Source organism: Prionailurus viverrinus, chromosome B4 (assembly GCF_022837055.1).
Source record: "Prionailurus viverrinus isolate Anna chromosome B4, UM_Priviv_1.0, whole genome shotgun sequence".
Taxonomy (NCBI): Eukaryota; Metazoa; Chordata; class Mammalia; order Carnivora; family Felidae; genus Prionailurus; species Prionailurus viverrinus.
The window spans coordinates 10,607,740-10,620,003 of record NC_062567.1 but is presented as its reverse complement, the minus strand read 5'-3'; the positions used below and the strand labels follow the sequence as shown (position 1 = coordinate 10,620,003).

General features: G+C 38.3%; 1 protein-coding gene across 1 annotated transcript in view; it reads left to right on the top strand.

Moving 5' to 3' along the window:
• The first annotated feature begins 1,797 nt into the window (after nt 1-1,797).
• Nucleotides 1,798-12,264, top strand: part of FAM107B (family with sequence similarity 107 member B) — a 234,029-nt gene continuing 223,562 nt past the window's right edge. Inside the window, exon 1 of the mRNA XM_047865342.1 lies at nt 1,798-2,211. Coding sequence (XP_047721298.1) covers nt 1,798-2,211 — 414 coding nt within the window. The remainder of the gene's footprint in view (nt 2,212-12,264) is intronic.

Below are 12,264 nucleotides of genomic sequence, written 5' to 3'. Positions count from 1 at the left end.
GATTTACACTGCTTGTACTTGGATATTAAAAGGGGAATGATCTCTCAAGACTGGGAAATCTGGTATACCTGAGTTAGCACAGGCTTGCTGCATGGTAACCTCTCAAAAATGGTGGCTTTTTATTTAAAAAAATTTTTTTTGATGTTTATTTTTGTGAAAGAGAGACAGAGCACAAGTGGGGGAAGGGCAGAGAGAGAGAAGGAGACACAGAATCTGAAGCAGGCTCCAGGCTCTGAGCTGTTAGCACAGAGCCCAACATGGGGCTCTAACTCACAAACCACGAGATCATGACCTGAGCCGAAGTTGGACGCTTAACCAACTGAGCCACCCAGAGGCCTCATTTATTTCTAAATCTTGGTAAAGACTAAAGCAAAGTCTGCATTGATGCTGTATCTGCCTTCCTCAAGCCATATCTGACTTGGTGTATGTTGGCTATGACTGCCCATTCAGAGCAATGTTCCCAGTATAGCTGTTATGTTGATGACTGTCAGGTTGAATGAGACTCACAGATCAGATAGGGGAGCAGTGATCTCGGACTTTCTACCAGCCCTTCTCAACAGTATAACCTAGCATTAGTCTCTTGAAGTTTCAAAGAGTTGTTTTCTGTTTCTGTAAAATGGAGGATTAGTGCTATAATATCCACCACCTGTCTGGACTTAAAAGAACATCTTGACATTAAATTAAAAGAGAGAGAAAATGAATAAATTAGAATGGGTAATATACCCTGAAATCTTGATCTGAAAGTCACTATTAATGGTAAAACCATTACAATATTATATTTCTCTAACATTTCTAGCAGATGTTTGGCTAAGGAAAAATCTCAATTTTGAGCATATTCTTAGAATATGGTTATAATTTGTTATTTTTCACCATTCACATATTGATGCACTGAAAAATAGAAGATCTATGTTCCAAAGGGGGTTATTTTCTAAAATTAAGTAATATATACAGTAAATGAATGGAACACGCATTCACACATAATACTTGTGTTAATTGTTCATTTGGGCTAATTAGTTTTTTGTTTCGGTGTTGTTGAAAATTAATCAAGGACCTAGATGGGTAGTGAAAAAGCAAATTAACAAAGACTCATTTATAGTTACCAGAAGGAGTAATATGGATCCTGAAGCCAGGAAGCTTGTTTGGAGAAAGATCCAGATAAGTCCCCGTGACATTAATCCCCAAAAACATGGATCTCTCCAGACAAAAGATTCAAATGTACCTCCTATTTTAATAATGAAACAGCTGCCAGGGTCGAGGACCCTCTGGGGGTCTTCGTTTGTGATGGATAAATGGGTGGTGTTTGTTTTGTTTGGGGGAATCAATATTTGAAGGGGGTAACCGAAGAAGGTTATGTTGCTGTTATGATGTTATTGATACACGGGCTAACGCTATTATGGTGGACGCTATCAGGCTACGTTATCTTTATGCCTCCAAGGTAACCTGAAGCAACTGTCTATTGACTTGGCACTACCTTACACTGGAGCGTCTGCCCGGCCTTGGGACTGTAACCCAAGCCAACACATGCCTCACAGGCAGCTTTCTTTAGCCACTGACGGCATCAAGGAAGGAAGAGCGTGAAATCACCCGGGATGGGATGGATGCTTCCGAAGGGGAGTTGGCTGCTAAGTGACTCCTAGGGAGGGTGGAATTGCCATCTCTTAATTTTGTATTTAGGAGTAACCACTAGTAAGTCCTTCTCTCAGACAAGGAGATACTTATTAGAAGGAAACCGGAGGTGATCTGAATCCCTGGAAAAGTTTCCCCCACTTTGAACTTTGCAATGTTTCACTGCAGGTCATGTCCACCTGGAAAGCAAGGCTCACCAAGAGACTGAAATCTCCATCTAGAAGGATGCATCCATTTCCATGCTCAGCTCTGCTTGCTTGTTTCGGGAATACAAGGGAGAATGCGCCCTTTGATCAGCCCACCACAGCTGATCCTCATTCCACCATCTATGTTCAGCCCACGGCCAAAGCAGACCAGCACCCAAGTCGCTCGAGAGGGGAAGAAGGAACTCCAGAGAAAAGGCGAGATTCCAGCATCTGTTCAGAGAGAAATGGCAGTGCAAATCTGAGTTCAAGTAATCACAGTGCCAACCAGCCTGCTGAGACCCCTGAGGATTCGTCTGGGTCCTTAGAAGGTAAATCGGACTGTGAAGCAGTTACTTTCCAGACTTCTATCCCCAGACCATCAATTATTGAAATGCCAACGGTGAGTTTTCCCAATGCTGTTATAGAAGGAATAGTGTTGGAGGAGAGTTCTGATCATTGGTGGATTCCTTCGGGAAACAAACATGGTTAATGTTATTAGTGAATAAGATGTTGAGGGGAACTCTTAGTAGTGAGAGGAAGTGTGTGAAACCTTTTAAATTCTCATAAGGTTCTTAAAGGATGTAGAGGGAAGCAATGACAATAAGCACTGGGGCCTTAATAATGGCCAAAATTGGCCTTTAATTAACTGCCCATGGTGCTTCAGAGCCAACGGTGTCTCAATAAAAGATTAAGGGTAAGGTAGTCTGGGAAAGCTTTTTCTTTTCTTTAACTGGTACATGAATTTATTTATATGAAAACCCACAATATAGAAGATTTGATCACAGAATTAAGAAATTGCCCCTACTTAAAAGGAATCACATGGTATCAAAGCAGTCTGGGAAAATTTGGAAATGATGAACCCTATGCATAGCAGTAAAGAAAGGAAGCGACCTATAAAACTATTCATAATATGGGTGTTCCTCTGACAGTTTTCCAAGACTTAGAGGCAGGAGAAGGAAGTTATTTGAAAAAAAAAAGTGCTGCTGCTCTTAAAAGGCATAATCTTGATATATTTATCTATTTTTTTAGAGGCATTACTGAATTTTTAATTGTTGAATATTCTGATTGGATTTAGCTGCACAGCCATGTCAAAGTTCTTGGTAATCCCAAGAGGCAGGGTTTCTTGAATAGTGTTTTCTAGAGATACCTCTTGAGCATTTTTTGGTTATATTTCTGGCCAAGCAGCTTAGGACCAGACTTAAAAAACTGAGAACTATTTGGGGATCCATTACTAAGACATTCTGATTTTTCAAAAATCATTTTTTTTCCATCTAGTCTAACATATTTTGTCTGACTTGCTCACCAAGAAGACTCATTAGCATTGAAAACTGCAAAACAGTGAAGATAGGGTTAAAACATATTTTAAAAAATAGTTTCATTTGATATTTTACATGCTTATCTTAAATTACTGAAGCTCAGCTCTATTTTCTACATCCTTCTATTCTGAGATTGGACAGAGGATTTCACCAAACCCTCTGTTATAGCAAGAACTGTAATGGTTTGTTTTTGTTTTTGTTTTTCCCCTAGCACCACTGAATCAAAACCTCAAAAAATAAACAAAAACCAAAACATTTGTTGGTCAATTTTCAGTTTATATACACATGCAGATTAAGATATTTTTAGTAGTACTGTAGTTGGCTGAGTGGACATCATGGCCAAGTTTTTATTTGTTGCATGTTAAAGGAACCAATGATGTACCATTTGATTCCAGCAACCTAGGACCCACCCTATATTGCTAAATACAGCAGCACATACAAAGGGTTGATTTTATTTTATCTTCCTGTTTTAGTGGCATATGTGATACAGGGACTCAAAGTAAATACGTGTATTCAAATATAACCAATTAAACACAGCAGAGTAACATCCATATTAATTGCCCACTACTATGAGCAAAGGCATGGATAGACTACAGAGGTGAGGTAGGCCTTATGATGGAAACAACCTCAGTGCAAGATGAAATATAAGTGTCCCAAAGAAGACACACATGAGACAGTTGAAAGGAGGTTGGAAAGGTACATTGCAGGGGAGGTCGAATTTGAGACTGGTTTTTTAGAAGGTGGGTTAGGATTTTTAAAGGTAGAGACGAAGGGGAAGACATTACAATAGAAGAAAATTGTGTGAATAAAATGATGTGGGAGAATGTAGCATAGGGATAGGTACATCAGATTGGCTAAATTGGAGAGGTACCTTGGAAAGGTAGATTGAAGCCAAAAGTGGGATGTCTCGAATGCTGTGGTCAGAACTGAATTTAGTAGGCAGTGGGGAAGCTTTAAGAATTTTGAACAGAGAAATGTCATGCTTAGGATTTCATGAACAGGTACAGCTATGTAGGATGGATTAAAGTTGAGAAGATTGGAGCTGAGGTCATCATAACAATCCTGGCCTGAGGGATATCATAGAAAGAAGAGAGGAAGGTGAGGTGGATGGGGCAAAGAAGAATGGACCCTATGGTAGTAAATTCAGTAGCTGCCCAGGTCCCAAACTGGGTGGGGAGGGAAGTGAGACCAAACTGGCAGTGGCGAAATGAAAACCTTATGAAACTAAGACCGGGCTGTCGGGGGGAAAGTGGGTCTGCGGGCATGGTAAATGGGCCTCTATTGTAGTTCTTTCTGTAGCGGGGAGCTAATATTTATAGAGCACTCACCGTATTTCTGCTTTACAGGGAATATTCCATGGACCCCAGTTACAGTGAGGTGCATATCCTTGTGAGTCCCATTTTACAAATAAGGACACTGACACTTAGAGATGGTAGGACACTTGCCCAAGGTCATGAAGGGAGGAAGAGCCAGGATTGAAGCCCAGATCCTTATTATTACTGGTGTGGTGCTTGAGGATTTACAATGAAATATTTGTCCATGATCTCACTAGACATGCAATTAAATTAAAATTTCATGTGTGTGTACGTGTATTTATATGTAAATGTATCTATGTATATAATCATCATCATTATTATTTGCTTTTTATTCATTTGCTTAACTTTAAAAAAAAACAACTTAGATTCATGGTGTATAACACAAAGGGACACTTTCCACTTTGCATCCTGCTGATGACAAGACTTTGTTGATGATAGTGTGGGGCTGTTTTGAGATCTTCTGATTAAAAGTGCCATAAGACTGCCCAGATTTTTCATTACCTAGTAATTTTGTAGTGACATGTTTTCCCTCGGCAGATGACGAATGAGCTTATTTTATTATAGTCTTGCCTGGAGGCAAAAGTACTTCCCACTGTGATACACTGATCCTCATCATTTAAGCTGCCTTGGTGGAAACAACAAATAATACTCTTTTTTAGAGCTGAGCCTCAGAACATAACCAAAGCTAAGAAATGGGGACAAGTCCCTCTACCTGTTTTTAGTTACCTGGTATTCAGACAAGAAAGTGATTTTTAAAAATCTGAAACAATGCCTTGTCTGAGAGGAAAAGCTGAAGATAGAGAGGCCAAGTGAACTAATTAAAAAAGCAGGTTTTTGGTGGTGTAGATGTATGTGCACATATATGTATTTATGAAGTGATATCAATTAGTCTTCAATCCTTTTGTGGCCATCTCTTCCATGTTCCAGGCCTGCAATCAAGGTGATAATAACCCTAAAATTGGAATGTTCTATGACTCCTGGTTTTCTTCTGATTGTATTTTTTTTTCTTTCTTGGTGGTCTTGCAATTGAAGTGTCTAATAACTGGTGGGGTTGTAGAGTTAATGAAACACAGCAGTATGCTGTTTATTTTTCTGGCCAAGAGTTATCATGTTCTTACTGCGTGCCAGGACAGCTCTAGTTCTGGGGAAACAAAGACTGAAGACAGAGTTTATGAAGTTCCCTCCATTCCAGTGGGAGATACAGTAAACAGGTGGTGTCAATGCAATATGAGAAGGTTTATGGGTCAAAAATAGACACCATAAGAGCACAAGGAAGAGACTCCTTTCCTACCCTTGGGAAGACAAGGGAGGCTGGAATACACAGAGAAGAAGGGGTTCTACCTTATTCTTTTAAACTTTGCTTCCTAGTTGAAAGGTACTATTTTCCTCCTCCCTCCCTCCCTCTCCCTTAAATGTTGGCAGTGTAAGGACACAGTTCCCACACTAAGCAAGTCTTTCTACAGCAGTGGTAAGTTTTATCTAGTTCTTACTTCAACAAAGTAGCCTGCCTGACACAGGAAGAGAAAATAATTGTGGTTTGGGAAATCATTCCTCGGTATTTTTAACTAAAAGTTAGTTTTAGGGGGGGTGCCTGGGTGGCTCAGTCAGTTAAGCATCTGACTCCTGATTTCAGCTCAGATAATGATCCCAGGGTCATGGGATTGAGCCCTGCATCTGGCTCCTTGCTGAGTGTGGAGCCTGCTTAAGATTCATTCTCTCTCTCTCTCTCTCTCTCTCTCTCTCTCTCTCTCCCCGCCTTGTCTCTCTGCCCCTGCCCCTGCTTGTGCACTCTTGCTCTGTCTCTCTCTCAAATAAATAAAATGAAAAAAATTTAGTTATATAAAAAGGAAGGGAAACAGGGCCTATCTTGGAGTTGAAAACACCATTGCTTTTAGTAACAGGCTGGTTTTGCTGCTAGACAGAGAAGTGGTAGCCAAGATATCCCTAGACCCCAGGCTTAGGCTGTCACTGCTTTTTAGGGTCTGAGTCTCCATTATGCCATCAAGAAACACAGTTTTGTCAGTCATCCTTCTGTAAGACCTAGTTCCTTGATACCCACCCTTACAAGAGCCTGATGTATAAATCTGAATGACCGTTTAGTTGTCAGCCTGGAGGACTGTCAGGGTAGGGCTTACTAAGCCATCCATTTATTTTCTCTACAGGAAAATTATACACAAAGAGAAATGATAACCAGAAATCTGTTGGAGAGTATGAACTCAGAGGAAGTGGGGGCTACATTTTTTTTATTATAATAAAATATACATAAGATAAAATTTACATTTTTAATTATTTTTACATATACAGTTCTGTCGCATTAAGGACATCCACAGTGATGTGCAACCATCACTACCATCCATCTCCAGAATTCTTTTCATCTTCTCCAACTCAGACGCTGTATTCATAAAACACTAACTCCCCATTCACCATTTACCCTTCTTCTCATCCACTGGCAACCACCCTTATACTTTCGGTCTCTAGAAATTCAACTATTCTCAGTACCTATGTAAGTGGAATCAGACAGTATTTGTCCTTTTGAATCCAGCTTATTTCACTTAGCATAATGTCGTCAAGGTTCATCCATGTTGAAACATGTAAGAATATCCTTCCCTGTTAAAGCTGAATAATATTCCATCATATGTATATATCATGTTTTGTTTACACATTCATCTGTCAATGGACATTTGGGTCATTTCTACCTTTTGGCAACTGGGAATAATGCTGTTATGGACATGCATGTACAAATATCTCTTCAAGACCCTGTTTACAATTCTTTTGAGTATGTACCCAGAAGTGGAATTGCTGTGTCACATGGTAATTCTATCCGTAATTTTTCAAGGAATGAACATATTGTTTTCTATAGTGGTTGTACCAAATGCACCAGCAATGCACAAGGGCTCCAATTTCTCCACATTCATGCCACCACTTGTTTCTAAAGTTTTTGTTCATTTGTTTTGACAATAGCTATGATAATGGGCATGAAGTGGTATCTTGTGGTTTTGATTTTCATTTCCCTAATGATTAATGTGATATTGAGCTTCTTTTCATGTGCTTACTGGTCACTTGTGATCTTCTTTGGAGAAATGTCTATTCAAGGCCTTTGCCTTTTTTTTTTAAATTGAGTTGTTTTGTTGTTGTTGAATTATAGGAATTCTTTAAATATTTTTAATATTAATCCCTTGTCAGATATATATGATTTGCAAATATTTCTCTCCCATCCTGTGGGCTGCCTTTTCATTCTTTGGATAGTGTCCTTCGATGTACAAAAATTTTAATTTTGACAAAGTCCAATTTGTCTATTTTTTGTTTTGTTGCCTATGCTTTTAGTGTCACATTCAGTAAATCACTGCCAAATCTAATACCATCAAGCTTTTTCTCTATGCATTCCTCTAGGAGTTTTATAGTTTTAGCTATTACATTTAGATCTTTGATCCATTTTGAGTAAGGGTCCAAATGAATTCTTTTGCATGTGGATATCCAATTTTCCCAACACCATTTGTTGAAAAACTTGTCCTTTTTCCATTGAATGATCTTGGCACCCTTGTGAAAAGTCAATTCACCATATATATGAAGGTTTATTTCTGGACTCTCTATTACATTTCATTGGTTTATGTGTTTGTGTTTTATGTCAGTAGCACAATGTTTTGATTACTATAGCTTTGTAGTAAGTTTTGAAACCAGTAAGTGTGAGACCTCCAACTTTGTTCTTCCTTTTCAAGATTGTTTTGGCTATTTGGGATTCCATATGAATTTCAGGATGGATTTTTTTTTCTACTTCTGCAAAAAAACATCATTTGTATTTTGACAGGGATTACAGTGACTAGTTAGACTGCTGTGAGTAGTACTGACATCTTAACAATATTGGGTCTTCCAATCCATGAACACAGTTTATCTTTCCATTTATTTGTGTCTTCTTTAATTACTTTCAGCAATATTTTGTAGTTTATAGTATAAAAGTCTTTTGACTCTTCAGCTAAGTTTATCTCCAAGTATTTTATTCTTTTTGATGCTATTGTAAATGAAATTGTTTTCTTAATTTCCTTTTCAGATTGCTCATGTTGGTGTACAGAAATACAATTGATTTTTGTCCATGTGTTTTGTGTTCTGCAATTTTGCTGAATTCATTTATTATTTCTTTTTAAAAATTTATTTATTTTTAGAGAGATAGTGTGTGTGTGTGAGAGTGGGGGAGTGGGAGGGTTAGAGAGGAAAAGAGGAGGAGAGAGAGAATCCCAAGCAGGCTCCACACTGCCAGTGCAGAGCCCAATGGAGGGCTCGAACTCATGAGCCACAAGATCATGACCTGAGCCAAAATCAAGAGTCGGACACTTAGCCGACTGAGCCACCCAGGTGCCCCTCATTTATTACTTCTAATGGTGTGTGTGTGTGTGTGTGTGTGTGTAATCTTTATGGTTTCTACATATAAGAGTATATCATTTGTGAACAGATAATTTTACTTCTTCCTTTACAATTTGGATGCCTTTTATTTCTATTTCTTGTCTAATTGCTCTGACTGGAATTTGGAATGCTACTCAACAATATTGTGTTGGATAGAAGGGCAAAAGTTAACATCTTTGTCTTGTTCCTGATGTTAAAAGATAAACTTTCAGTCTTTCATCATTGGGTCTGATGCTGCCATTGAGCACAACATGGGTTTTTCAAATATGGCTTTTATTGTGTTGAAGTAGTTTCCTTCTATTCCTATTCTGTTGTGTATTTTCATCATGAAAGACAGTTAAAGTTGGTCAGTGCTTTTTCTGAATCAATTGATATGATAATTTTTCCTCTTTATTCTGTTAATGTGGTGTGTTACAGTGATTGCTATTTTGTATGTTGAACTATCCTTAGATTCCAGGGATAAATCCCACTTTGTCATGGTGTAATCTTCTTAACATGTGGATGGCATTCTGCTTACTATGATTTTGTTGAGGAGTTTTGCATCAATTGTCATCAGGGATATTGGCCTCTAGTTTTCTTTTCTTACAATGCCTCTAAGTTGGGTATCAGGGTAATGTTGGCCACACAGAATTATTTAGGAAGTGTTCCTTCCTCTTCAATTTGTTTTGGAAGAGTTTGAGAAGGGTTGATGTTAATTCTTTACACATTTGGTAGAATTCACCAGTGACACCATCTGGTCCAAGGCTTTTCTTTGTTGGAAGGTTTTTTGGTTACTGATTTAATTTCCTTACTAGTTATAGGTCTATTCAGATTTTCTATTTCTTCATGATTTAGTCTTGGTGAAGAGGAGCTACTTTGATAGCATCACTGAAGTATGGTAATTATAATCATGATTACCAGTTATTGAGCACTATTAATAGACTAGGCATGGTGCTAAGGCCTTACATGGATTAGCTAATTTGATACTTCTAATCCTTTTGCAATGTTAGTTCCTGATAATCCCAATCACTCCTCTACTCAAAACTTTCCGAAGCCTCTGCGGTTCCCTAAAATATTAATCACGTCTTCATGGTGGCCTGCAGATCCTATACAAAGTATATCCTATTGCCTCTTGGAACTTATCTCCTACTGTTCTTACTGATGGGGAAACTAGGACTCAGTGGAGGTAAGAAATCTGAATCATTTCCACTCTAAGGGTAACCTTTTTAGCGGATAGGAAGCTCAATTCAACCAGTCAAAGCAAGACTTCCTTGGCCAGTGCAGAACTCATGCTACCAATAACTAAATAGCTGCTTATTCAGCTCTCCTTGTCTAGGCTCCATGCCCACCCTTCTTTTCTTGGCACAGTCTTTGTTAAGACCTGGGATAGTTTAATTAATTGGGTTTCAGCTTCCTTGGTTAGAATCAGATTCCAGTCATGTTCTGTTGGAGCTACATCAAGGCCACGCTAATTTGAATTTGGTGTTGGAGAGACTCCTGGATATCTATTAACAGAAAAGCTCCTGGAGCTATTCACCTCTACAGGCAAGTGATCTCATTCAACAAATTTATTTTTATTTTTAATGTCTTAAAGTTATCTTGAAGTTGATCCTTGAGAGTACCATCTGCAGAGGCTAGTACTACTTAGAAGCAAATTTTAAACTTGTGTGTGAACATCTATCATCCCTCATCCCACTGTTAACTCCACATCCCCCTTCTATAAGCATTATTGGTAGCGACTCTGCTACGCTGCATTTCCATTTTCTGGTACAAACCAGTTTTCCTGCATTTCTTTATAAGGAAATCTTCCCTTCCTTTTCTTATGGGCCAAAATAGAAGAGAACACAATTTTAGACTACGTATAAAAACAAATATCCTATTAAGGAAGTTCTCTGCTAGGCAGATGATTTTATATAAAAATTTTTTAATAGAAAAAACTTATAAATCCATGCAAATATTACTTTTCTAGTTCCTTTTCATGCTCCCTACCTCCCAACAAGGGGGGATATAAGCTGCTGGGGACTCCATCCCATTCATTTTAGGGTCTGACAATTTCTTACACTAGGTTTCTACTTTCAAAAGACGTTAAACACAGTGCCATGACAGTGCATGATATACCCAGTGTACTTAGGAATTTTCCAATCCAGATATTCAGTTTCATCCCAACTGGAAAAGAGATAGCTTTCTGGCTTCTCTTAGAATGAAAGAAAATAAATTATCCTCATAACACCATGAACATTTACATTGCACAGCTTTGACTATTGGAGACTGTCCATAAAAGACTACAGAGAATGGTAAAAATGCAAAATTTTCAGAAAATTTAGAGCTGAGGGGCATATACATTCCAAGCTAAGAAATAAAAATTGAGTGTATAATTTCATCAAATTTTAAAGCATAATTTTCAAGTGAGGTTACTCTGGCATTTACAATTCAAATAAGAATGATAAATACTATCTAAGTAGGTGTACATACGTTGGAGGGAGAGAAGTACAAAAGGAAGAGGTCAGCCCACTTTTGAGCAGCATCTATTTCTAGCTCATCAGAGAGAATCTGGCAATCTGCCCATGACCTACTTGATCTTTTGCCCTCATTTTCACAGGTGGTTAACAAAAGAGCAAGGTTTACTTTGTTCATAGTCACTGGCCTGGAGTGTCACACCAAAGAGCTACCAAAAAGATGCCAATTCATTGATTAGACCCACTTTCCCTCAATACTTGGATCTGTAGTGTTAGAATTTCCATTCTCTTGATTATATAACATGCAATTGTACCTCAGTTAAAAAAATTCCACTATTCTACTCACTGGGTATGCTGGAAATGAACATTTCTTCTGCTCCAGGACCCACAGGGGCTAGTTGAAAGAATGTGCTATATTAATCATGGTAAATTAGAGGTGTTTTTTTTCCCCCAGCCAAGGACACATGTTAACCTGATCTGAACTGCCTTTAGTTTTACATTCACAGTTCCTCCTTTCCAAAGAAAATAGAGCTCACTAAGTTAACACTCCTGATGTGAGGTTGACACACATGGTTTTGTAATTCTGTACCAGGGGAGGTGAGAGTTTGGAAATTTGGGGATTTAGAGGAAGGGGGAGAGTCTCTACAAGGGGCATAGGACTGCCATGGGAAGTGTTTATGATTTTGTTGTGGCAAGATGGTTTGTGGGTATCCCCCGTTTAGTTAAAGAGAAAATGACAACTCAGGCAACTGTTAGAAACTAAATACACTGGCATAATTTGGTTGTCCACAGAAAAAGAGAAACTTCCCCTCAAATAGACCACCCCCATAAGGAGAATCAGTTTCTGTAACTTAAAGCACCAAATCTCAAAAAGATGTGTCATACATTACTTATTACTAAGGGTAATTAATGTACTGCAATTTGGAAATCATAAACTGCCTTTAATACTTTTTTTATATAAAACAATGCATACTCTTATAAAAATTCAAAT